Below are 27,931 nucleotides of genomic sequence, written 5' to 3'. Positions count from 1 at the left end.
CTGCATTCGTGCCCCTGAAGGCAACACTGTGCATTCTTTGTAGTTTAGTCCCATCATACTTTGCAATGTATTTATAACAAACTCAATAAGTGACCCCCATGTTTGTCTAAACCGGCCGATAAGATGTTTTCCCAGCGTCCTTGAAGGCACCATTGTCGTCCATTCGTAGTCGAATCCTGCTCCAAGAACTCCGCTCCGCTGTTCCGCTCCGTGTTTTACCGCCTCCTCCCCTTTTAGTTTTTAAAAACCACCTCGAATTACTGTGGAACTGCTGTGGTGGTGCTGGAGAGAAAAAAAAAAAAAAGTCAAGCAGCATCGGAGGCAGGCAGATGACCGGAGCGCCTCAGTCCGCCCTTCCAGATGCAACAAGCATGGGGTGCCTCTGAAGCCACGCCGAGCGGATCACGGTGGCCCGAGGCGTGGACACCTTTTGCGGCCACTTTCACCTCACTTTTAGCGGATTTACGCCGAGCGACATGCCGTTCTTCAAGCGGCTGGTGGAACCCCGGTCCATGTGCCGCGTCGAGAAGGGCGACGAGGAGGAGGCGGACGCGGACAGGGGCTCGCCTTTCCACGACCTGCTGTCCGTCAGCCATGTGGCGCTGGCCCGGACCCTCCGCCAACTGTCCGACCTGGCCAAGCACGCTTGCTCGGTGTTCCACGAGCTGGAGGGCGACCTGGCCGCCACCGGCCACAGGCTCCGCGGGCTGCAGAGGAAGGTCGGACGACTCCAGGAGACTTGCTCCGTGCTGGACCCCAAACAGGAGGCAGTCCGTGAGTACACACCTTTTTTCTGCGCACCTACTAATTTACCTCGTTCATTTATCCATAAAGGTTACTTTTTTGTGTGTTTAAAGTGTTACAAGTTGTCTTGAACACTTTACGGTTCACTTTTTCTTGCGAATGAAGTGAAAATCACCCAAACACTAAACTTCTGCATCAAAATCAGGTATCTATATCAAGTTTTTGCACTAAATAGCACTGAATAATACACTCCAAGTACCAACATTATGACTTTATGAAAATACGTATATTAACAAAGTAGTTCCAAGCTATGAAATAATAAGAATAAAGATTTTTTTATCATGACTTGACAGCAATATATGTATTCCGTGAATTTTTTTTTAAATTTCTGGCCCTGCGTGCCTTTAAATTTGGTAGACAAAAAACAACTGCGCCTGAAGAAAAACAACCAATCAGAGACAGAAAGCCTGAAAGGTTGCACTTCTGTCAACAAGTCACCATGCTGTCCTTCTCATTTTGCTCTTTTTCAAGTTGCGGTGGCTTCAAGTAAAATGCTTTTTGATAGCACATAAACATGATGTGATCTACAAACTTTCAATGGATGATGTTTGAAGGTACAAATCCTATTTCTAAGTACTTTTTGCGTGTGACTTGTTGAAGAGGCGTGTCCGGGCAGCCTTCTCTTATTTGTCTCATTCATGCAAGTAAACAGGTTGAACTCTGCATGGCTGCCAGTTAAGAATTCATGACCCAGATAACACAGCATGTGGCCATGCCTGGCTCTTTTAAAACCAAGTGCCCCCCGCCCCCTCTTCCCATCAACCCCCACTCCACCCCGCTATGTTAAGGGAGAGTGTATTTATGTATTGTAAAGCCCACACGCACGCATCAGGAAGCACTTGGGCATCTCCTCGCTGTAGAAGACGCATAATACGCACCTGAAATTGCAGGAACTTGCTGATCCCCTGTTATCCGGAAGTGGATATTCTTAATAACATGGCCGTGTCTCATCTGCATGACAATCGGTGTAAATGAGGGCACGGGGGTTGGGGGACTTTTCGAATTGCTCTTATTTGTCCAATTTGCTGATAAGGAAGGACACATTTGTCATAATGAAGTGCTTCAATGATGATTATTTTTCTTCAATGGGAAAATTAAACATGCAGCACCACCATGTGCCGATGTTGCGTTTAGTCTGCTGGTAAATCGGAATTTTGTGTTAATCTATTTAATCTATGTAATGATTGAATATGCTTGAAACGTGAGGGTCTCTATTTATAAAAATGCTTGAATTGTTCTCATGCATTCTCGTGAGGTGGCCGGTGGGCTCAAATGACAGACAGGACAACTTTTCACCACTGCAAAGGAGCTTGAGGGAGGCGTCTGGCAAAGGTCCCATAAAGCACGTTTGGACAGTCGCGGACGGCGCGGCACGCTAGCCAGACGCCGTCCGTCCATCCAGCCGGCTCGGGTTTTAAGTTTCGTGGCTTTTCCCAAACTGAGCACATGGCTGGCAGCTCAGCACATTCCTGTCCCAAAACTGAGCAGCTTCTCGCTCAGGCTGTAGAAATAGAGACGGGAAGGAAATATTTTTAACGTTCCGAAATGTCGTTAAAGTGTTGTTAAAAAAAACATAGACCAAAAAACAGAAAACAATCAGAATCAGCTCTTCCATAGATGAATCTGGGATAGTTGATGTGGTATGCGTTGGATCCCGGGCGTTGTCCAGCCATGGCAGAGGTCTCGTTTCGGGCACGGCGCATTATGTAACACTCCGCATCCATTTTTCCGCTGGCTTGAGCGAGCGTGCCGCTTCATTTGGCCCGCTGCGCAGTCGCGACGTTCCCGCCGCCTTTTCCGGGCCGGGATGACTCGGAAGAGGACTTTGACTCATCGTTTACGCTGCCTGGAAAAGCGCATTTGCCTCGCCTTGATTGATCGGGCCTGGCTGTTAGCGTGACTTAGAGTTGCTAGGCGAGGTTTGCACACCAGTCAGTGAAGGATACACTCATAATCACCGTTAGATGTTCGATGTGATGTGGGTAGGCATTGGATCGTAATCTTTTTTTTTTTTTTTTTGGAAAGCCACCATTTCTGTCATAGGACACTAAAAACGTGCAAAGTCTACGGGCAGGCCGACGGGATATCTTGCGCCTTTTACGACATCTAACGAGCTCTTTCTGTTTCTCTTTCATTATGACGGGCATATTTCGACAGGTCCGGACAACCTGCCATTGATTTAGTGGCCCTGCTAATTATAGAGCAAGCCAGCGCCTTTCAAAGGCTTGCTTCTCCCCCTCCCTGCCCTTCCCAGACATTGACTGGGCCCAGACAGCCTTGATACTGTTTTGTATTATTTCGCTGATGTCATCGGCGCTTCCTTTGGGGTTACACAAAACATTCTGACAGGGCAGCTTCTGTATTTGTTCTTGTTTTTGTTTTTCCCAGTCCAGCGAGTTGTCAAAGGGTTTGCCACTGAATCTTTGATGTCAAGTCAAGCATTCCCAAAATCCAATGACCAGGAACCCCTGGGCTCCCAAAGTGGGGAGGAAGCGAGATTCTTCTCGCTTTCTGGGACAAGGTTGGAGATTTTAATTGCCCGGTGTGGAGGATTGGTTGGGAAATGTGTGAGCGATTACACTTAACATTCCTGCGGGGCAAGTACTCCTGAGATGGGCCCTGAACCCGAAATCCCTCCGAGAGTCCTTTTTGTATATTTTCGGCCGGCTAGGCTAACATTTGCGTTTTAAAGCAATCCGGGCCTCTCTGTGGGAATGCAGGTGGGAACAAAAGCCCACCTCCTGGTTCTTCTAAAGATGGAACAAAAAAAAACAAACAAAAGCCAAACCTGTGTGGGACCAGAGAGTTAACCAAACCATCTTAGCCTTCAAATGACCTCAAGAGACTCCAAGAAATTCAAAGATACTTTGAAGAATCAATCGTGGGCACTTGACTAACTCGGAAATTGATGTTAAATTCCAAAGAAAATGTGATCCGGTTGTAAAGAGTCCAGAATCTTAGCAGCCAACAGCTGAAGCGGCGTAAAGGATGTGGGCCGTCCCAAACCAGCCTTGAAGCATTTTTTTCTCCCCCATTCAAACTTTGCAGGTGCTTTGGATGCGAGATGATTGACGATGAAAGGTCTTTTTTTTCTCTAAGGCGACCGGCCGATTCAGGTTGACATTCCAGTCCGATGGCAGTCTAAACACCTGCATGGCGAAGGCCGCAAATTGACACTTCCTGTTGAAAATGCCGGCTGGCATGTTTGCTCCCAACATATTTTCCTGACACTTCTAAAAAGTCAAACACACAAAATGCCGATTGATTCCAGAACTAAAAATTGACACGCCTGCTCTTTATCTGTCGGTGACTCACAATCATTATCTCCCACTTCCGCCTAATCTTTCGTGGTAGATATGCGAGTCATAACAATTTCCTCAGAAACACCCCTTGATGCTTTCGGTTTCAAGCTGTCCTCACCGCAGGTGGGCCCGGATGGCTACGGGGGGCCGGCGAGACAAAAACAACCAAAAGAGCCCACGCGAGTTTTATTGCTCTCCTTTGCTGTCAATATTTCCCCAGGTTGCCACGGAAAAGAATTCGCACGGGAGACGTCATAAAGGCCGCGCTGGAGTTTAGCTTCGAGCTAGACGGGCGAGGCCACACACACACAAACGCAGGATTTACAAAAAGCCGCTGCAGACAAAACGCTGAGCCGGCTGAGCGAACTTTAAGTTGAATACGAGGCTTCAGCTTTTAGTCTAAACGCTGTGCTGGAGGTTTTTCCGCTGCTTTGCTAGCAGAGCATCCAAAATGAAGCGTGAGCTGACATTGACTTGACAGTTTAATGATGAGGCCTCCTCCAACGCCGTTCGCCGCCCTGCCGACCTGGCGGCCATTCACCATCTTGTCAAAGGCCAAATCCGCTCTAATTGCAAGATGGAGGGCGTCCGTGTTTGCTCTTTTGTGTTGTGAAGGGGAGGGGGCACGGGGCAGGAGGTCAGGGGTCAAGTCGTTTTGACCCCACCCCCACTTCTTTAAAACAAGCATGAAGATAGCTTCGTATATCTGGAGATAAAGAGCCCATCCTGCCATAAAATGACTGCCAGCTTCTTCCCAAGTTTAAAATGATTTCTGACACAAGTTTGGCTAAAATGATCTGGAACCAAAATGGCTGATGTCTTTTCAGGCAATAACTCTTGCCCACCAAAATTCAAAGTGATTTGAAGTATGCGTGTGTGCTCTCCTGGCTCCAAAGATTGTTTGTGTTCCAACTTTATTTGGGGGCCTGCTCCTTAATTTTCCGGCCCCCGTGATGGTTGTTATCAGCTGCGTGTTCCTGCTCTTCCTCACTTGTCAGGCCAACGCTGGAGTGGGAGGCGAGGAGTGTTTACGCAGCCCCCCCATACGCACGTTTGGGGGCTCGCTCTGCTTCTTGTCACCGCGGCGGGCCAACGGAAGCCTTTGAAGGCATGGCCCGGCGTTTCACAAGTTTGACGACTCGCCATAAAACACGCAAGTCTAAAAATCTGCCTCCAGAGCTTTGTGATATTTGGTGGGCTTGTCCATCATGAGCAGACCCACAAAAAAGTCCTTTTGACCTTTGCCAGGACTCCTTCAAAGATTTATTCCAATTGCTATTAAATATTAACTTCATTTACGAGACGTTGATGATTTCCATGCATGAGGGGTCAATAAAAGTTGTGGATTAACCTGAGGTCAGCGTGAGAGGACGCCATTTGAGCTTGTTGTGCAGTCAAGCGCACGCGAGGCAGCGCCGGCCTTCACTCGGGCTTTTGTTACTTCCTTCCACCCTCCTCCTTCATCTTTTATTCGGCGGGCCCCCTCGGGCATGTTGGTTCCTTTTCTCTGACTGGCATGCGTGCTTTCGGGTCGCTCTTCTCTCTCTTTCTCTCTCTCTGTCGCTATCCCACTTCTTTTTTTTTTTTTTCTTCATTTTTGGGGATTCGGCCAAACCTGCTTGTGACACAGGCCCACTGGGGCGAGGAAAATAATGGCTGACCTGCTCGCTGTTATGTTTACCGGCTGCTTTGTCATTTAACTGAATCACTTTTGAGTTCATATTTGATGTGTTCCTTAAATGGGCAAAAATAGTGCCTGCTGGGTTTTGGGGGAATTTGTAAAAATAGCCCAACATTCAAAAACTTCCCAGGTGTCCTGTCAAATGTTTACTTCTAGTTACTTGAATCGAACTGGCATTTCCACGAACGGGAAGATCTAGTTACCGGCGCAAAGGTCGCTCTCGGAGGGAACTTCCACGTCTGACACCCGATCATGGGACAAGACGTCTTATTGTTTCTTGTACTACAGCTGGATGGATTGTCAAGTGGCTGCTGGACTTGTGTCTCGCTGCCACCAACAAAGTTCACAGCCTCAATTTTCCGCAGGGCCTTCAGGGATTATTCGCTTAGACTCTTTTGGCAGACTCACTAGAAGGGCTTTTTTTTCTCCTCCATTTTATAACATCACGGCAAATCTTGTTGGTGTACTTAGAATTTTTGAGTGGTACGTAACTTTTGAGGGTAGTAGTTTTAAGGATAAAACAGAAGAATATCGAATAAGCGATTCCAAGAGGGCTAAAAGCAAACTTTGTCTGCTGGGGCTGTTTACCCCGGAGCCAAGTATGGAATAAATCCTCTGGGACGGGAAGACGTTATTCCGGTAGAGTGCTGAAGAAGGCTTTGGGCTACTGTGAGAAGCGCAAGGGATCATGAGCAAAGAACAAAGGTGACTTCAATCCCAAACTGGGATTTGGATAATCCTTTGATGGCACAACACAAGGTGTATAACTCCTCTTCTCATGAAAAAAGTTTTTTTCCCTGTAATCCCGAGCATTAGATCTGCACGATTGTTGTTTTTCTTTTCAGTTTTGGTTGCTGTGAAACCCGAGAGAGTTTGATCTTGTAAAAAGCTTTAAAAGGCAAATCATCTGTGGGAAATGTGCAGTTGCGTCACACAACTAATGAAAGGTCAATGCAACGTTTAGTTTGAGGGGGAAAAAAAAGAAGCGTTCCCACCCTCTGGGAGGAAAGTACCTGAAGTTGCAGCCGAGCAGGCGGGGCGTCGATCTGTTGGCTCCAAGCCCGCGCCTGGCTTTCATTACACTTTCACTTTCTACACACACAAATATGGCGAACCCCTCGAAGATTTACTCCCCAAAACAAAACTTGGACTTTGGCAAACATTTTCTTGGAAAAAAAAAACAAAAAACGTTTTTTTGCAATCTTGGTTAAGTTATGAGTTTCGGGTTTTATGGTGCGTCGTCAAAAGCGACCGCCAGGCTCCGCCCACAAATGATTTTTTTTCCCCCCCGAATTTAGCATTGCACGTTGAGCTAGCATTTATGCTTCAACTTTGGTAGGAAGTTGAAAAAAATCTTAAATCTCTTTGAAAGGACCTCATACAAACGATTTGCCTGGCAAATTTCATGATGCTCAGTCAAATTAGCTTTGGGGCAGTTACTATTTTTTTTATTTCAGCCAATGCTTGAGAGCAATCGCTAACGATTCCCACGGCACTGCCGGAGTGTAAGCAGATATCGCTAATGATTTCCACCATCATGCCAAAGCGTACATTGTTTTGCCAGCGTCGGAAACAATTTCTACTCTCCTGCCAGAGCATAGCAAGACTTTGCTAATCATTTTTACTGTATGACCAGAATTTCCACTCAGAGTGTAACCAGATATCAAAATGAGGTCTCTCGCACTGCCAGAGTGCCGTACACGGTTTTGCCAAAGTGTAACCAGACAGCGTAAAACTGAACAGATTTTTTTCTCAACAAACATCATCCATTTTTAAAATTGAAATTTTACACACCTTGCCAATGTTCAGCCCATTGTTTACTCGTTTCAAGACGCCTACTGCATAAATTCTTTGGCGCACTCCAAATGTCTGTCTACGGAGGAAACGTCGGACTCGAAAACCTCAGGTTTCAACATGTGTGGTCGGCTTTCGTGTGGTTTCTCCGTCCATCCCGTTCTCGGCGCATTCTTTGTCTATTTAGTACGTGTCATTCCTGAAGGCTTTTTTTGCTTGTAATCTGAGCAGCCAAGTCTGAATTTAGTCCTCCAGAGCCCTCTTAACGCTGGCAAATGGAGGCCAGAAAAAAAAAAAGAAAAAGTGGAATCAGGCAAAGGCAGACAGACCCTAGCGGATTTCTTTGTGCCTGCCAGCTGGCTTCAACTTTGGCCGTTGGAAGTTTTTGTGCTTCTCATTTACCTCTCCATTTACGGGCACAAAGGCAAGGAGGTTGTCTCCTTCTCCTGTTTTCACCTTCAACCCAAAGTTCAATTTTACCTGCTGTAAAAGCGGGCGCTCGTTTCGCAGCGCAGTCACACTTGTAAAGGCGCTTTGAATGGTCGCTTGGAATTCTTCACAAGGAGCGTCTGGAGCGTTACCTCGGCAGCACTTTGTCCAAAAGAAGAAATGTCCCATTTGGCGGTGCCCTCTCATTTGAGTTCTTTGACTTTTCGAGAGTCCCCAGAGTGTGTCGGTGTCTCGTTTGTTCGTTTTATAGCCTCGTCGTTTGCACGCCGTCACGCTAAATGCCAAGGTGGCATCTCGACATAGATGAATTTCTGCTTGAAATGACGCATAGCCTCAGGACGAAAACGAAACTAGGGCCCAAAATTGTTCCGTTTTATACAAGTATTTGTGTACATTAGTTCTCACAAGAACAGGTTCAGTACGCTCACCGTTTTCAGGCAGCAAGGAGAATTCCTTAAAACAAAACACATGTGACTAAGTTCTCGTCGATCTGGGTTGTTTTTTTGCTACGTGTGAAACACGGCGTGCTCTGTTATTCCGGATTTAAGAGCGTTGTGAATACCCGAGCGCATACCAAGACGGATTACTCTGACCGATCGCCCCGGCAAAAGCAATTTCTCCGCCTTGGCTCAGGGTCTCGTCCTCGCGTGCGTGTGCGGATCTTTGGTCCAGAATCATCTCGCTGGTGCCGGCGCCATCTGTGACTCCGCAGATGGCTGCGCTGGTTAAAGTGGGCCACGCTCGAGATCCCCGTCCCCCGTCCGGGATGGGACAATGGAGATTATGAGTGTCTGATCTCTTTGCTTGGAAAACATCGGAGGGCCAGGGGGGGAAGGGGCCGTGTGGCATTTGGATCAGCACCACGGAGTCGACCAATCACAAGTCTTGAGCTTTTCGGATGCTGAGTTGCAAAATTGAGTGCGTTCGGGATGCTTGATTCAAGTCGCTATTTTGGTGCTCTCGACTGCTTTCTTGCAAAATTCTCTCCCGAGGAATTTTCGGTTCAACCCGTTTGGCTGCTTCAACAACGGCACGGCACGCTTATAATTCGCCAGTGATGCACTCAAACGTGCACTGTTTGTTGAAAAAAACGGACAAGCGTCTCAACGTGTGCGATCCGAATCCACTGCGATTCAAACTCGTGGCACAGGTTGACTTTTACGATGGTTGGCATTCAGAGTTATGGCGTCATCTTTCCACTCATCCTCCCTCCGCTTTTCTTTCAACGGCCTCGACGTGGTCGGCGCGAATGCAAGACGTTGGCAAGGTGCCGAGGCACTCGACGCTGGAGCTGATTTATCGCCACGGTTGATTCCTCCTTATCTGCGGAACACCTTGTAATTTACGACAACGCTTCATGAGGGAGGCCAACTGTCTTTTTTGCTGCCAAATGGGAGACAGTCGCCAATAAGAATTTACTGGCAACAGCGTTAGGCTAATATATTTGTCGCTTATAGATCATTCCAGAATTGGAGCATAATTTGTGTGTCGACATTTTTGAAAAATGGGAGAGTTCGCCGCCACATAATGGGAAGCGCTCACAAATGGAGCTCCAATGGGCGAATGCTCACACTTCTTTGCAGCTGTGACGGCATCTGGTCCAAATCACTGCATTAAAATACCTTGCGTGTGTATATTTTGACAAAGGGTCGCTACGGCGGGATTGGCACCCTTGACCCCGGGTCAGCGGCTCTTGCTAATCAGCAACAAAGCCCCTTGGTGGTGCGTCCAGTTACATACATCTCACAGATGGAGAGCCAGAAAGCAGCTGCCTGTTTTGAAACGAGCATATTTGCACGCAACGTATTTGTCGCTTGCGGCCGTACGTGCATGACATCATCGGAATGTTTCAATGGCAGTTTTTTTACAGTGTGTTTTTGCCAGTCTCCTGTACTGGAGATTTGAAAGTGGGGGAAAACACAATGTGGACAAACTGAATTTGTCCACATTGTCAGATTTTAATCTGAAATAAATGAAAATTTTAAAAAAAAGTTCTCAATTTGATTCATCAACAAATTAATTGTTAGAATATTTGTCAGTTGCAGCGCAAACATTAGTGTTTCAAATTATACAGTTTGTGTCACAATTTCAGGTGTTTGTGCCTTGGCAGTATGGTTTGTGTAGAATTTAATACACAAAGAAGAGTAAACTACAGCAATATTTTTTTATGTCTAAGCACAAAATTGATCTTAGTTTTGTTAGCCTGTCTATAAAGATTTGCACATCTATTAGCATTAAGCTAGCAGATTCTTGTAAATCGTGTAGTCTGGTTGAATGCATAACATGTAGTTGTCTCTATTTAATGTTTATGAGCAGAAGGGAGGCAAAACAGTTTCCAATTTGTCCCGATTATTGGTGTGCGTTTACCCTGCTTGAGAAACCGAAAGTACGTCACGACAGTCGTGTTTACAACCGCGGCAATAAGCGATGCGGCTTTTGCACGTGGCCACCAAATGAAAGCATCCCCGCCCCCCTGAGAAAAAACATAAAAGCGTGTTTGAAAATGTTATACTAGCCGGTAACATCTTGAAGAGATTATATACAAGCATCTGGACGTATAAAGTATGACGATGGAGGCGGAATGTTAACATCCGTGCGACAGTCGAGCGCCTTTGAAGTCCACGCTGGATTTACCGTCGCTGGCTTGTGCACTTTTGCGTAGAAGACACTTCATATTTATTTCAACAACTTTATGTAAAGAACTCAAGTCTCAGGACACAGTGAAAAGTCAGCCCTGCCCAGAGTTAAACAGGAAGTGCTCAAAATCTGGTCTTCATTTCCAGCTTTGTTTCACTTGTTTACATTTCTGTGGTTGGTAGCACCTCGCTAACATTGGTCACGGTCTTCGACGCAGGTCGGCAAAAGATCGGAGCAATGTCGAGAAGGGGATCCGTTTGCCAAACGACCTCGGGGGTTTTGCTGTTGAAACATTCCGCCCGTGACCCCGAGATCCATCTGGACTTGGCATAACGGAGGAAACGTGAGGTGTGACGCCGCCGCGTTTCTTGTCGAATACAACGCGGCTAATGAGTGACAAGTGTAAACGACAAGCCGGCGGCACCTCATTTCCTCGCGTCAACAAAGTGATGATGACTGCAGCAACATTACTCATTGTTCACAAATGCCAGTGAGGCAACGTGCCACTTAGAGGCACACAAGCACAACGTGTCGCTCGATGACAGCCGGGCCACAACGCAAGCAGCAAAGCATGACAACACAATGCTGCACTTGTGCAGACTGAGCTACTGTAATCGTGAGTACTGAAGGGTGTGTCCTGTCCTGTCCTGTCGTGTAATAATGCCTGAGCATTAGCAGGTCAGACGGTCAGCTTGTTCCCCACACTTGGTGATGTCATCCCATGCCCGGACATCTTTGGCGTATTAAATCCATATTGCCCATGACTGTTGTTATTGCCGAGAATGTGTGCCGCTCGCCGCGCGTCACCTGAGCCCATTAATCCGGGTCATCGCCCCTAATCTGCCTTGGCCGCTCTCGATGCTGTTCGGGGAAGACAAAAGCATGTGTGCAGTCGGGCCTCCTCGTTAATATTCAGCCGCAAGCCACGCCCACCCCGCTGACATCTGGCCGGCCGATGTCGCTGACCCAGAGTCGGCGTTATTATTATGATGTGCACTTTCATTCCACTCGTCCCACTGGTTTATTTATGAGCGGTGCCATCACTCGGAAGTACGTGTGATGTCACGGTGGAAAGGTCAATGTGAAATATTTAGAGTATATTCTTTTGGCCACGATAAAAGACACTGGGCCTCATGTGCTTCCGATTCCGGTTTCATCTCCTGAAGCTCAAGGGAAGGGACTTGATAAAAGCCAATTAAACCAGAAGGGTCGGGGGTTGCGCACAACTGGCTGCCAGTCTGGTGGTCTTTCAGAAGCCCCCTTTCAACCCTCCTCTGAATCTGAGACCGGATTTTGGTGGACTTCAATTGACACTTTGTTCCTTGACGATGGAACAGAAAGCTTACCAACACGAGAAAGTTGGAGCCGGCTTGATTTTGTTCATCCCGACTTTTGGTGGGATTTTGCCATGCAAGGATGGACGACGGTGTGAAGTTTTACACGTGACGCTCACTTTTGCTTTGTTGCAAGCAAATGTTGCCATTAGATAAACATTTGACACTCCCAGCCCCTTTCACGCCGCCCAGCAAAAGCCGTCAATGTTTACGTTTTTGCCCCAATTTATTTCATTTTCAAACCTTTATTAACCTCTAAAGTTTGCTGCTATGAATTAAACATCACTGTTGTGTAGTTGGGGTAAATTTCTAACCTCATTTCACCGTACCAGGATCAAAGTATGAAGCTGAACCACAGACACGCCCCCCTGTTGTGTGAAAAGCAAGCACAACTGTTTTACACGTCACGCCGCCTAATGATGCGATCGCGCCGTTGCCATGTCTCCGCGTGAAAGCGCACGCCGTGGCGTCGGCATCCCATAAACGCCGTCAATTCACCAACAAATTGCGGGTGTAATCGCAGCCAGATTGCCATCACACTGATGCTACTTTCCTGACAACCTGTCTTGAGTTAACTCTCTCTGCTAGGTTGGAGGAGAGAAACTTCCGGGCACACGGAAACTCCGGTCGGGATTCCCAGACCGGACTTTGTAGTGGTTGTCTTCCACCCGGCTGTTTATTTAACAAATTATGTTCCTAAATGGGGAAGGCCAATGAAAATGGGGGAAGACAATGAAATCACTCCCCCTCTCCCCCGCCGTCACACAAAGCCGTGTAACGCCATTGGCCGGTAGACCACGCACTTGTGTCCAATGACATCCTCCCTCCTCCCGAATGTGTTTTCATTTGAACCCAGATCATGACTTTTGAAATAACGTCTGTGTTTTTGTTGTGTAGTTTGCCTTTCATCCGCAGCAGCCAATGAGACACCGGCGTGTTATATCCCGACAAGTTGACGGCACGTGAAATGTCTTACATAACGCCAACATATCAGTGAGAAAGAGAGCGATGACTCGACGGGCTCTCGGCCGAGTGTGTCCACCTCCCCGCTGAGGTATTTTCTTCTTGGAAGTTGCAGCGGTGCATGAAACTTGAGAGTAGAGCGGGGGAAGGGGCGCTTAGGAGGGGGTCAAATGTCCTAATTGATTAACATAAGGCTCCTTGTTTGCCTTGTAACTTCATCTTGTTGAAGGCTCCTTTACAAGTTCAAAGTCGAGCAGAGAGAAATCCACGGAGAGAACACTTCAAGGTTTTCCAGGATATTTCCCACTGTGGCTGTTGTGCGAAAGTTACCGACTTGGACGATTTCACACATGAAAATATCTTGTGTCGTTTTGCTGTTTGACAAATGCTCTATCCTTGGTTGTCAATTTCTGCTCAACCCTTTGACGCTGCCTGTCAATGACAAAATGAGGATCGACCTGTAAATTTCCAGATTTAAGACACTTAGCAGCTGGCTGGTGACAGGAAATATGCTGTGCTGCTGTCTGAAACATATTTTGCTGTGCTCTGTGTGAAGGTCCCATATGAATAAAGACCTCTTCTGTTTCATGTCTGATGCGACAGTTTTGCTGCTCGGCTGTGATTTGTGTGAAAGGCATAAGCCAATGACTGTCCATTTTGCCAAAACCTCTGCATGAAAGGGGCCAAAGGTGGGATGTTCTTGCTGTTTTATGTTTGATGCTGAGAGACTAATAAAGAAATTCCTTTTGGTGATCTCTCAGCCTTGAGCAGATGCCCCCTCGTTTAAAGCCCCCCCCCCCAGGCATTTCTTTTTTTTCCCCTATGCCTGAAGGCACAGGGGGCGTGTCCCCAGAGGGAGAGCCAGGAGGGATGTCCATATATGGTCACAAAGCCCACTGATGATAGACAAAATGGTGTGAAACTCCCATAGGTGCTTCGAGCCGAGAAGGGCGATTCGTTTGTTATGACAGCGTCTCCTTAAAAACAGAGCCATTGTTTAGCATATGCGTGTTCAGACGGGAAATATATGGAAGTGTTTCCACTCGAGAGGCTCCGGAGCGGACCATAACAGCTCAGGGCCGTCCGTTTATTATCTCGCAGAAATGTGTTGGCGTTGTGATTTATTTGGGAAAAGTTGGCCACTGTGGGACTATCCTGGTGAGAAGGGCACATCTGCTCCAATCAGGGGAGTGTTGCTCTGGTGGGCGTTGGCATACATTTAAAACTGTTAAAACACATGAAGTATTTTGTGATTCTCAGGTCTCCAAATTAGAAGCACAGCGTGCGTGCTTCAACCAGTTTATTTTTTTTTTAGCTTTATGCTAACATATGTGAAATGCCACGTTTGTCAGTGTCGTGCTGTTTTCTTAAGCCACTCCCGTTGACTTTAACGCTGATTTGTGGTACTATCCGTCTTTGCCGTTTGTTTTTTCTCTGTCCATTTAACACGGGAGCCACATTTCCCTCATTTGACAAAATTCTCTTCTTGCCTGATTTTCGAAAAGAGAATATTTTAAGCTGATCTTTTTATTTTTACACTCGCCGTCTGTAAGCACGCATTTGGTAGTCGCGGGTGGCACCACATTTCTGGCGCTGGCATGGCAGCGGCACCCATCATTATGCCGACATTCCAGACTTGAGGAAGTCATCGGGGGCGGGAGGAGCGAGCGCTTTGCTCTGACCGCGCGCGCTGTACTCGGACCACACGCGGCCCCGCAGGCCGACTCGTTACGTTTTCCCCAGTTAGCTCCTCAGGGACCAAGGCAGAAACAGTCCAGAACGTGTCAGAGATTAGCAAAGGGTGACGATTTGGGCCTCCGGCCTTGCCGCAGATAAGCTTTAACGGATGTTGCGATAAGCAAGCACTCTCAAACGGCGTCTTGTCAGAGAGCCACGAAAAACTCAAGTGGAAAAAAAAACTTTGGGAAGCCTATCTGACCCCAAAAGATTCACCTTGTTGTCAAAACTTGTTCCCATCCTGCCGTGGGATATTTTGCAGCTGAAGAAGACTTTCCCACAAGCGGGTCAGCGGCCGTGTCCCGGGCCCGACCGCGGTGCGTTTCATTTATAGCTGCTCAGCCTCTCGAGTTTGCCCGTTATTGTGTCTCTGCGAACCGCAACAGCGTCATCCCTCCCTCCCTCTCTTGCTCGCTCGCCGTCTGTATTTCTTCCTCTGGCTTTCACGCTCCGTCTGCTGGCCCGGCCGGCAAAAAGCAGAGGCAAATGTTTATACAAGGCGGCCTTCTGCCTCCGTCCACCTGAGCCACCTTGTTGACTCGGGAGGTCAAATGTTTTTGTTGGGTTCCCTTTGCCAGGCCGGACTGGCGACCTCGCACCAATTCCAGGGGCCCTGATGAATAAGCTTCTCGAGTCAGGGGCAGCGGATTTTATTTCTTTCTTCGTCTACCATATCTATAAACACGGCTTGCGTGGACTCTATTGCAGCAGATGAAGCGCCTGTTTATTGCACCCCACCTACTTAAATGGCCTCACCCTGCCTTCACCTGCAGCTTTGATGTGGCAGAGGAGGTGGGCGTCCTGACCTCCGTCTAAAATGCGGTGCTGGGAACTGGGAAAGGGGGGGGGGGGGGGGGGGGGGGGGGGCTCTGACGCCATTGCAAAGCTGTAATCAAGCAGCGCTTTGCTTCCTGACCAGCTCAACACGAGCTACTTAATCACTTGCCTGACAAGTGCAGGAGTCAAGCGACTGATTGATTGTTGGCCCAGCACCAAAGAATCACATTCACTATTCTCATCGTTAGCCACTAAATGAACAAATCAGGAAATGTAACCGCCATTGTGAGTTGGATTAGTTCAAGTTATGAATAATTGTCATTTTTGTTTGGCATGTTTGCTTTGGGAACACCTCGTGACGCTCCAGAAAAATGGTGTAACGCCTGTTTCGTCAGCTGCTTCATATTACACCGCGCTGCCCCCGCGGTGACTTTCCGTCGTGAAAACCTCAAGCTAGCCGCTCACTTTCTCTGCAACCGGTCACTTTTATTTGGGAGGTTCTGGTAAGCGCTACATGGAGACGTCAAATGACTGTTCCAATCTGTGTGATACGTTTGGAAACATTTCCTTTGTCAAGTACACATTCCTTTCCTCGAGTGTGTGCAAGTGGGAATGTGTGTGTTTAATAGCGTTCTAAAACATTCATGCGGCTTTCGCTTTCACTCACAAACAAGAAGGCTCGGGCCGCAACACATGGAAACATATTTAGGTTGTGGTGGATTCGATTATTACACAATAGCGTGTGTGTGTGTGTGTGTGTGTGTGTGCGTGTGTGCGTGTGTGCGTGTGTGCGTGTGTGCGTGTGTGCGTGCGTGCGTGCGTGCGTGCGTGCGCGCGCGCGGGTGCGGGTGTGGGTGTGGGTGGGCCAATCACCATCTCACTCAAATGGCAAGCTCCACCCACATTATGACATACACACGCACTCACTGAGTTGATGATACAGTATAATGAGGAGCTGATTCAGTTTGGCTGTTAATGGCTCTCCCGTCGCATATTACCCAAGCGTCCGACAGGAAACGAGTAAGTCTTGTAAACGGAGTGCCTCAAGGCTCATATATTGTCCCACTGCAGTACCAGATTTCATTAGCCTGGAGTCGTGTTCGCTGCTGACTTGGCAATGGGCTTTGTGGTCCGTTACGACCACCAATCAGTTCCTAAAGCTGCATGAAACCATTAGCATGACTTAACCCGCCTGACGGGCTCATAAATATCTGCACAAAGCCGTATACTCCACAGATGGTTGGGGGGGGGGGGGGGGGTACACGCCCTCTTTTATGCATCCTTACCACAAAAATCGGCAATCTGCGTGACATCACAGCGTCTAAGGCCGGGGGTCACCAACGTGGAAGACCCAAAAACCACACGAGTAGCCCGAGGGCCTGTTTCAATAATAGCTCAGCGATGGGGTATTGTGATTTTCTAGGGATGTTGTCTAAGAGATTATGTGAAACAGTCAACAATGGAAGAGATTTGTTGAAATAAAGTGTTGTGGCGCGATGTACAGTATAGACGGGTGTCTTGACCGGGTCGTCATCATCGGGTCGGCGGTTGTGGGCTCAGAGCGGATTAGCGGCTCGGCGGGGTATTATTGTTATTGTTCCGCCAGACTCTGCCACTCTTTGTGTTTCACTAATCAGACCTCCCAAAGACTTTCACTGCTGCACTCCGGGGGGAAAAAAAAGATTGAAATCGCGATGAATATCTTAAATACATAATCCGTCAGCGCCTCGGCTCAATTCAGGTGAGTCATGCGCTGTCGTCATCTTTGATGTCGAGCGTCATCCGAAATTTGAATGTGGATACGTAAGTTGCATTGACGCGACGAGATGCGCTGGAGTCCAAAGACAGACTTTAATTTTGGCATAATTGCATTGCGCAACTCTGTCATAAAGTTTTTTTTTTTTTTTTTTTCCCATTGTGTTGTGTGCAAGTGTGTGTTTACGCTAAACGGGGCTTGTTTTTTTCCCAGGCCACCAGGCAAAAATTGTCGGTGTGTGACGGTGTCGGGAGGTTTGGCCTGGCTCCCGGCAGAGCAAATTACAAGGCTGAGGTGCAGGCTTGCGTCCCGCCTTCTCCTCCTCCTTCTGGCCTGAAGGTCTCACCACATTATCCTCCTGACTGCCATGCAAATGAGGAGGAGGAGCCATGATTGGGTGATGGTGTCACAGTGCATCAAGATGCCAAATGATGGCAACAAAGCACTACTTTTGTCTGAATGAAACATGAAGTAAACAGTTTCCTTGCTTAAGTGGGCCACAAAAATGATGACAGGTCAGGTCGGGCCCTCAGGCCTTGAGTTTGACACACTTTGACTGTATGCGATTGGCTGCTGACCGGTCAGGTGTTAAGCGCTCTAGAAAATGGATGTTACATGGATTTTTGTCTTCTCATAGGAGTAGGCCGACATTTGTTCCAATGCCGCAGACCACTCAGCTGTGCTTGTTGGAGAAAGCGGTCTAGAGGTCAACCAGATGATTGGGTGTGTTTTTTTAGCCACCTCCTCCATTTGGGGAGAGCAGCTGAGCATAAAAGCTGCTCGAAACCTTTCACGATGTCACGCTTTTAGCTCCATGTTGTGTTTTCAGTCAAAGTGGAAGTTAAGAGCACAGGCGCTCTTCTGCCTGTTGTGAAAATCACGCACACGCGGTCCTGGGCAAGGTCAAAAAGTCAAATCCCAGCAGGGAGGGCACCCTGCTCCGGGACAACAACAACGCAGGCAGCAGAAGGCTTGTCACGTGAGCGGTCATGTGACAAGCCTCAGTGCAAATGTCCCGCTCAGACTTTGTTTGTTTGTCTGATTGCAGCTGTGTCGGACCTGGACGTAGAGAGCAAGCTGACGTGGCACTTTCGGGCTCCCTGGCACAAGCAGAGGAACCTCTTACGCCCGGCCACCCGTCCGCCATGCCTGCAAGAGATGCACAAGGATGCCAACCTCTGGCACCTGCATGCAGGTACTTTTCTAATACTCCAACAGCTAGCACATAATCTTTTCAGCTTTTCAGACATTGTTTTTCTTATTTTTGGGCTTTTAATTGTTTTTTTCCCAATTTATTTTCTTTTTTGTATTTGTTTTATTATATTGTAGTACTTTTATTTCATATTTTGACTCATGCTCGCTTGCAGACTGTCGGAGGCGGCGCTTGTCCAGCAGGGAGCGCCGAGTGACCATCTCTATCTCGGCCCTACCGCCAATGCCCATGAACCCATCCACGCCCGCTGTCGCCAGGAAAGCCAGAAAGGGGGTGCGCTTGACGGCGGTGAGATAACAATCAAAACACACACCACAAGCCCTGTGGGCTCTGTGGTAACAATTTGTGTGTCTACTGCCCTTCCCCTCTTTCAATTAGTATTTTTTAGCTGTGTTAGTCCGCCCTCTGCTGGCTGGAAAGAAACTGCACTGTTAGCAATTCATAGGTGCTTTGACTTACAAGTTTGATTTGCAATTCAAAACACTTCGTTTTTAAAAAAAAAAAAAAACCTCTTCCTTTTTATGTGTGTGTTGTCATACATGTTCATTGTCTTCATTTTGTTCTTTGTTTGTTTGTTTGTTTGTTTGTCCCTTTTTTTGTTGGTTGAATTCAGTACCCCAGCTCCCGTCCGCCTTCCCCCACTGAATGTTGCCACTTCTCCCCCTGGAACAGAAAGGTAACACAGAACACCCCCACCCCAGCCCAGCCCAGCCCACCTTCCTCGCTGTCCTCTCACTTTCTTCTTTAACATTTCCTCAACATCATCTTTCTTCAATATGAACCCTTTCAAAATGTTGGGCAATTATTATTAATATATATATAATTTTTTTTTTTTTTGCACCGCACTGAAATAACAGAGATAAGAAAACAGGAGAGATTGAAGAAATCTGAACGGACATAATGTAGGCTTAGAAAAAATGACAAAAACTTAACTTAGGTTAAATTAATTCATTTAAAACTATATTAACTTTTTAAAAAAAAGGTCATATTTAATCAATCTCACACAAACTTGGATAAAATGGTAGAAAAAATCCAGACAAAAATATGTCAACTAAAAAACATGACAAATCTGAGACAAAGTGGATAAAAATATTCCAAAACTAAATACAAATCGGACAAATTGGGAAAAAAATCATGCAAAAAATATCATTTGGTATGGTGACACACGTTTGCCTGGATGTCTTGAGGAGACTACTGCTGGAAGTTCAGCACTTTCGTGGCACACGAAGGCATGCCGCCCACTTCCTGTCCTCTCTGCTGTGACTGCTCTTCCTCCTCCTCCAATCGACCGCAGTTGCTCCCTGTCTGACTTGTTTCCAGTCGGGAGAAGTTTCCAAGGAGATCTTTTGTTGAGTGTGGGGGTTTTGTCCTTTGTGCGCGGGTGTTGCCGGGAAGCACAAAAGAGGCAGCGCTGGCGATGAAGTGCGGGGGGTAGTGCTGGGGCGGCGGGGGTGGCGACAAGCGTGAAGCACCCGATCGTGACCGGACATCTCCAGGTAATGTGAGAAAAAAAGGTTTTGGATTGGCTGGACTGTGAAGGTGCCAGATGGGCACAGTGTGGCTGACATCTTCATATTTCCTTCTGATATTATGAGATTGTTACAATTTTTGCACGCCAGTCCACTTTTCTTAATGGGTTTGTATTTTAATCTAACATTTAGTGTAGTATTTTTCCAAAATATTTTAAGTATTTTTCTCTCCCTAATAAGAGTGTATTTCCTATTTGTGTATTTTTGTTGTACTTTTTTACTTAAGAGTTTTTCCTTCCAATATTTGTACTTTTCATAGTATTTGAGTCCAATACTGTCTTTTTTTTCTAAATTTGTGTATTTTTATTTAATCAATTCATTATTTTTCAAATATTTTTAGTTAATATCTACTGATTCTGTTTCTTACTGTATTTTTCCATCCATCCATCCATTTTCTGAACCGCTTAGTCCCCACGGGGGTCGCGGGCGTGCTGGAGCCTATCCCAGCCGTCATCGGGCAGTAGGCGGGGGACACCCTGAACCGGTTGCCAGCCAATCGCAGGGCACACAGAGACAAACAACCATTCGCACTCGCACTCACACCTAGGGTCAATTTGGAGTGATCAATCGGCCTACCAAGCATGTTTTTGGGATGTGGGAGGAAACCGGAGTGCCCGGAGAAAACCCACGCGGGCTCGGGGAGAACATGCAAACTCTGCACAGGGAGGGCCGGAGGTGGAATCGAACCCGCACCCTCCTAACTGTGAGGCGGACGTGCTACCCAGTGCGCCACCGAGCCGCCACTGTATTTTTCCCCAAAGTTAATTATTATTTACTAATCATTTTGCTAACATTTTTTTCTAATTTTCTTCCAACATTTCTGTATTTTTTTAATATTCTTTTAATATTCTTTTCTAACCACAGAGTTGGAGTGAGAAACTTTTCAGGAGTAGCCTTTTGACATTTTGCATTGAGCTGAGTTGTGTGTGTGTGTGTGGGGGGGGCGGGGGCTGCAGATGGTGGCGAGACATCCCACAGCTGCATGTTGCCATGACAAATGAGGGCTTGCGGCATGTTGTTAGTGTGTCAACAAGGACATCTTACTCGCGTGTTCAACTTCCTGCAAAGACGGGAGCTCTCCTTTTCACACTTTTGACTCGTGCGATGGAGTTTTGAGCTTCCGCTGTCCTGCTCATGACTCTGATACTTTGCATTTGCATGCTCGCAGTTGCCACCATTTTATTTAATTCACTGATGGCAACAAATCAGGAAAGTGACAAGCGTCTCTGTTGGCAGGCCTCCTCTGAGCCCGACTCGGCGTCTTTGGCGTCGCCCGGTCAGCGTTCCAAGCTGCTTCCTGTCCCCAACACGCCGAGCACCTTGGACAAGCAGACCAACTGGTCGCGAGCGCTGCCGCTGCCCACTCCAGAGGAGAGGATGAAATGCCACTCGCAGGTGGTCGCCTCCTCTGTCGTCCCCATCAACGTCACTGGTGAGTATGCTCCTGCATTCCTTTTGTGTTTTCCCACCCCGGGCATCCGTTTTGCTTCCTCAATTACAATCTGTCTCTGTCTAAGTATCGGTAGCTGGTATCGGCAGTCTCGGCAAAACACGATACGTCATGAACAAGGCCCAAAAAACGTTGAAAAATAAAAATTAGCCCCTGGTGTTTTTAAAGACCCCAGAATGTCAACCATTTTAAGAAAGTCATGCATGCGTCTGCTTACCAGCGCTGCAAATGCCGCAGTTAAATATAATAATTGCGCCACGCGGACTGCCCGGTCACACAATACGTCGTCTGTAAAGGTCTCCCCCACCCGCCCTCCCCCAAAAACACTTGCACAATTAACTGCGGTAGCAGCGGATGAAGTGACGCTCAGTCGGCGCTTTTGTGCGAGCTCCGGAGTGCTCGGGGGAGCGCTTTGTGGCGCCACAAAGCGGCGTGGTGGCGTGACACCAATGCCGATTAGTCGCATCCAAGTTATTGACTCCCACTTGCTCCAGCCTAAAAGAATGCACATAGTAAGCAAAGTGTGTGTGTAAGTGGTGGTGGTGGTGGTGTGTGTGTGTGTGTGTGTGTGTGTGGAGGGGGGGGGGGGGTTGCCGTGGCGCTTAATCACATGATCGGCATCGTGACCAAAGTGGAAGGCAGCGAAACAACAAAATAATGAAGTTGGGTCATTTGGAATTAAGCGCGACGAATGGGCAGATTTTTTGTCCTAATTTCTTGTTGCTCTTTTTTCATTTACATAACTTTATGCATTCGTTTTTAGTCCATTTTTAGTTGCTTTTGTGAATGTTTTTTTTTAAATGGTCTAATTATGATAATTCAGTAATGATATTTAATAGTGATGACATTTAAATATTTTTTATATTTTTTACATTTTACTTTTGTTGATATTTGTAATATGATTTAAAAACTATTTTCCTTTTTTAATTTTTAAGAATTACCTTCATATATTTCCAATTAATTTTTTGTTTGTTTTAAATGTCTTGTTTTTTTTGTTTTTTTTTATTTCTTATCCACGCTTGCATTTTTCTCCAAAACAATTATGCATTTTCTACACTGCTTGTGGTCATTAAGACGAAATTGGAATGTTCTATTAAAATGTATTGTTTACATGTTTGTGTTGATCCAGCCAGGAAGGCGCAAGCAAAGCGCCATATTGGCGCCGCACACTCCACATTTATTTAAGTTTAGTTGCAAATGACAGCGTGGGAGTGTAGTCCCCTCAACAAGGTCCCCTCACACGTCTCCTTCTCACCCACCCCCACCCTATGCAATCCCCCCGCCTCCCCTTTCTGGTTTTGCAGGCGTAGGCTTCGACAGAGACGCCAGTGTGCGCTGCTCGCTGGTGCACTCGCAGTCGCTGCTGCAGCGCAGGAGGAAGCTGAGGAGGCGCAGGACGGTGGCCGGCGTCCCCAGGCAGCTGCAGGACTTTGCTGCAGGTAAGCTAGCTCACTGAGATATTTAACTTATTCATAATTTTTTGTTTCTTGTTATTTCATTCAATTTGTTGGAATTTATTTTAACTCAATTTACCTTGTTATTCATTTCCATCTCAGACTCGGACGACTCACCTGGCTCCCGTGAACGCAGCGTGATCGTCCACGCCAGCTTGGACAACGAGGGACTGGCCAGCCACCTGCTCACCAGAGACTCGGGTTGCCAGACCGAGGAGTTCCTGATCTCGGGGGCGCCTTCCAGCAGGAGAATCCGTGCCCTGCGTGGCCACCAGGGGGCGGCACTGTGCCTCTCTCAGTCGGCGGGCGACATCGCCGCTCTTCGGGAGGGCGGCCCCGACGACGTGTTTGTCGCCCAGCTGCGGACGCGCAGTCTCCCCCGAGACGGCGGCCGGGTGAGAACGGACGATGAAGAGGATGAGGTGGAACTTTCTCCTTTCAACTGCGAGGAGGAGCTGATCCTGAAGGACGGGGAGGAAGGCGCCGAGGACCGGGGCGGGTCGGAGCCGCTGTCGAGGATGCCCGAGAGGAGCTGGGCGGAGCGGGCACGCTCGCAGCTGCCCCGAATGGCCGAGATGGGCAGCTGCGATATGTCGTCCAGCTCGGACACCTTCAGCAGTCCCGTGCACTCAGTGTCGGCAGCCAACGTTTTGGGGGGCCCCGTGGACCACAAGGACGAGCACCAGTCCTCCAGCGGGAACTGGAGCGGCAGTAGCTCCACGTGCCCCTCGCAGACCTCGGAGACTATTGCTCCGGGGACGTCCCCGCTGGCCCGCTGCGACTCAGAGCTCTCCTTGAACGCCGGTACCGTGGACCACCCCGGCTTCACGCTGGATCCGTTCGCCGGGCTGCGGACTCAGAGGGAGGGCTCTTTCTCCTCCACGGCGATGGACATCTTAGAGGAAGCGGGCGCTCCCGGGGAGGGCGAATGGAACTACTCGCACTCGGACCCCGCTCGTCATCTTCATGACTTGAGCCCTGAGCCTAGCAGGGAGGCTGAGAGCAGTCTGGGCTGCCCGAGCTTCACCAGCATGGCCACGTGTGAGAGCAGCTTCTCCGACAAGCCGCCCTCGGAGAAAGCTGACACGGTGTCGCACTACTCGGAGGACACGGAAGGTTACTACACCTCCATGCACTTTGACTGCGGGCTGAAAGGCAGCAGGAGCTTCACGTACATCTACTCGGACCACGCGACCCTGGGGCGACGCTGCCTGTCCTTGAGGAAACCAAAAGCCAAACCTTGTCCGCCCAGGCGCAGCTCGTCGCTCCGGATGATACACGATGAGGGTGGCGTTGCGGTCCTCACGGAAGCCAAGCTACCACTGTCCAAGGAGAAAACCCTGCAGTTGGTCTTGTCCGCCTCATCAGGTGGAGAGCTTCCCGGTGTCTGGGGGGTGGACGATTCTTTGGAGCTGGACGATTTGGGTGTTTTCACCTCCACGGATGCGCATTCCTTCAAAGGAGAGGGTGTGGTCCAGTCAGACTACGCGGACCTGTGGCTCCTGAACGACCTGAAATCCAGCGACCCTTACCGCTCTTTATCTAACTCCAGCACAGCCACCGGCACCACGGTGGTGGAGTGCGTCAAGTCGCAGGACGGCGCCGAGTCGCAGGCATCCCAGTCGGGCTCCGGGACCACCACGCCCTCGCTCACACCGGCTGAGGGCGACTTCAAGTTGGCGGGCCTGGCCAGCCCCTCCAGCGGCTATTCTAGCCAGTCAGAGACCCCGACGTCCGCCTTACCTGCCGCTTTCTTCCCCGGCCCGCAGTCTCCTTCCTGCGCAAAGCGGAAACCCAAAGTTCCAGAAAGGAAGTCCTCTCTCGCATCCAAGCAGGACCTGGACTTGCCTACCATCTCCTTAAGTGCCTTTCATTGCGACGAGAAGACGCCAATCCAAAATCATCATGGAAAGGCCGAGTCGGCCAAAGCTGAGATAGCAAACGGACCTTTCCTGACCATCACTCCCGCCGCGCTGCACGCCGTCCAGCTGCGCTCCATCCCCAAGGATTTGGACCCAAGTCCTCATGACGACAACTATTTCACAGTCAGCTCCGACAGCGTCGCAGACCCCCAAGCCTCGTTAGATGATCTCCAGCTGGTGGGCTCTTCCAATGACGAGCTCGTCAATGGTGAAACCACAGCAGAGTCGTCGCCGCCGCCACCAGATGAGGAAATTGAGGAAGATGCAGAATCTGCCTTGCCGCCGCTTGACCAACATCTCTGTCCCTCAATGCCAAGTCTGGATCACACGCCTGACGCCAGTCCGGGAAGTGAAAAAGAAAACCAAGATGCTGAGTCGGCAGTAAACCAGGGAGCGGAACTTGCTGCTGAGGAGAACCTGAGCAAAAGTAAGGGAAGGAACTTGTGTTAAAATGCAATATTCTTCTCAAAAAATGAACACGTGTACGTAGACGAGCGTATTTGTCTGAGATATGTTCAAACGTCATGTTGTTGGGCAGGCTCGGCAGCAGCGAGCGACAAGTCGTGTGCGGACGACAACGGCATCTTCCTGTCGCCCGCCAAAAGCCGAACCACCGACGACCTGTTCGCCGTCATCCACAGGTGAGTGAGCCCCCGCTCACTCGCTCGCGACAGTCTGCTCTTCCTCCTGAACACAAAAAAGTTGTTGACTTTTCAGAAAAGAAGTCATATTGTTCCCAGAACAAAGTTGTAGTCTAATGCAATATTTGGGAGAGAAAAAGTTTTATTTAGAAGTTGGAAAAATTGCATCATATGTTTAACTGGAGGTTTTTTTTTACAACTCAGGTCGAAAAGGAAAGTGTTAGGCAGGAAGGATTCCGGCGAGCTGTCTGCGAGGAACGGCCCATCATCCTTTAACAACACACCGCCGCCCCCTGGTGGCAGCAGCCCCGCCAGCTCCCCGTGCCCTGCGAGCAGCTCGCCCTCGTCGGCGCATTCGGGCCCTCAGAGGACACCCGGCGCCATCTACAGGAACGTCAAGAAGTCCACCACCTCCAACGAGGAGTTCAAACTGCTTCTGCTCAAGAAGGGCAGCCGCTCCGAGTCCAGCTACCGCATGTCAGCCACCGAGATCCTCAAGAGTCCCGTGACTCCCAAAGGTCAGGCGGCGGGAGAGGACGAGGTGCCGACAGAAATGGCTGAGGCGACGGCCAGGTCTCCAGACGCTGAGGGCTTCTTCTCGCCCAAATCCTGGGCATCGCCCCAATCCAGGTTGGGCCGCGCCAGGGTACCACCGCCCGCCAACAGCAGCCGCTACGCCGCACGAGCTCGCTTTTACTCGGCGCCCATGCAGGCCATCTCCGAGGGCGAGGCCGAGAACTCAGATGGCAGCCCCCACGACGACGAGCCGGCCACGCCGCGCCCGCGATTCGCCTGACGACACCCGTCTTCGTCTTCCTTCGCTGCACATCATGTCCAAAACACGTCAGCTATTAAGAACAACAATTTGGAGGTGGGAAAGACTCATATTTTCATGAAAATAAATAAATAATAATAATTTATCTAATTTTACAGAACATTTGGTTTTCTAGCAATATGTTTTCAAGAGAGTTTTACATAGTTTGAGGGGGATACGTCAAATGTTTACGTTTGTTCCCCCTCCAAAAAAAGTCAAACACATGAAAATATTTTAGAGGGGAGAAAATATTTTTAGGACAAAGACAAGAAAACGTGTATGTTTTTAACTCAACATTTTCCAGAGAACAATAGTTGTATTTTAGAGGGAAAAAGAGTTCAATATATCGGAGGGAAAAAAGTGGAATTTTTTTGCCAAAATGGAACATTTTACATAAATTAAGTATATGTTCATGCAAAACGTCAAATAGCAAAAAACATTATCTATGTATTTTTGGAGAAAGGGATTTACTTTTTTTTTATACACTAGCATAGTATACACTAAATCCTGAATATTTTCTTAGAAAACTATTTTAATACCTATGAAAATGACTATTTTTTCCCTTTTGAAAATATTTGGCATTTTTCCCGAGAATTTACATTATTGATCTAAATAAATTACAAATTGCAGGACTTTTTTTCTTACATAATCATTTTTCTTCTTCTTGTGTCTCTGTAATTCTTGCCGGCATGCAGACATAAAAAATATTGAAAAATTATATGTATTCCGTGAATACATCACAAGTCAGACTGCTTGGCGCAAACCACTCATGAGATACTTTTAAATTAAGATTTTTTTGTAACTGTACCACGGTAAAAGCAAAAAATAATAAAGTTGACGATATGTGCCATGGTGGAGAGCAGGTAGTTTTACGTGCGGAGAAGAAGAAAAAACGTGGGAGGTGTTGTAATGATGTTTAGCGGATCGACTTTTTTTTTCAAGAAAAAAAGGTGTTTTGTTTGTGGTTTGGTTGACTTGGTGTGTTTTTTAAGAACGTTTGGAAAAGGTTGAGTAAGTATTACGCATGTCGGAACCAGGTTGGACACGAATTTTGTGACGCCCTTCGGTAACCCCCACCCAGGCCCTCCCCATCCCACACTTAAGCAATAAAAGCAAAGTCTATTTTATCCAGAGCTCTATTGTTTTATGAGATGACACATTGCAATAATAGACACTGACTGAAATCCTTTTTATTGTCCTAAAGAATAAGGAACTTTATACCAATGTTGCCCCTTTGTACAATCCGCTTGGCCTTAAAACCCTCCACCCACTAACTTGTGTGTATATTAATGACACGTTATCATAGCGAAGATGCTAACAGGGTACACAAAGAATTTTATGTCATTCCATCTTTTTTATTGTTTTGTTTTAGCACTGATTAAGTGATTTTTGTGACCTTTGTTCGTGTATTGACGTGGTACCGGATCATTTCAGACTACAACGCTATCTTGTGGACGTAGTTAGATTTTGTACAAAACTGTAAATGAGATGAGCGTTGGGTGAATCGTGTACAAAAAAAGAATACAAAACGTGTTTACATGGACTCTAAAGTGTTGTACATTTCTGAGCTTTGGGAAAAAATGTCTTGTATTTATTTTGTTAGTAAACGACGTGATGGAGTTGAAACGTGTAGCCTACAAAAGGAGAAATAAATGTGACTGCTTGGAAAAACA

General features: G+C 47.8%; 1 protein-coding gene across 2 annotated transcripts; it reads left to right on the top strand.

Annotated features, from left to right (window-relative positions):
• The first annotated feature begins 73 nt into the window (after positions 1-73).
• On the top strand, positions 74-27,931 carry LOC125966637 (actin remodeling regulator NHS). Of its 2 annotated transcripts, XM_049716976.2 has the most exons (9): positions 81-774; positions 18,284-18,430; positions 18,603-18,736; positions 19,062-19,124; positions 21,214-21,409; positions 22,732-22,866; positions 22,984-25,230; positions 25,342-25,444; positions 25,649-27,931. In XM_049716976.2, the coding sequence occupies exons 1-9, from the start codon at positions 477-479 to the stop codon at positions 26,238-26,240; spliced, it is 3,915 nt and encodes a 1,304-aa protein (XP_049572933.1). In that variant the 5' UTR covers positions 81-476; the 3' UTR covers positions 26,241-27,931. The 2 variants fall into 2 exon arrangements, with proteins under 2 accessions (XP_049572942.1, XP_049572933.1); XM_049716985.2 differs by lacking the exon at positions 19,062-19,124 and having other exon boundaries at positions 74-774.

The sequence above is a fragment of the Syngnathus scovelli genome, chromosome 10 (assembly GCF_024217435.2).
Source record: "Syngnathus scovelli strain Florida chromosome 10, RoL_Ssco_1.2, whole genome shotgun sequence".
Taxonomy (NCBI): Eukaryota; Metazoa; Chordata; class Actinopteri; order Syngnathiformes; family Syngnathidae; genus Syngnathus; species Syngnathus scovelli.
The sequence above is the reverse complement of the archived record's forward strand: the minus strand, read 5'-3'. Positions and strand labels throughout refer to the sequence as shown.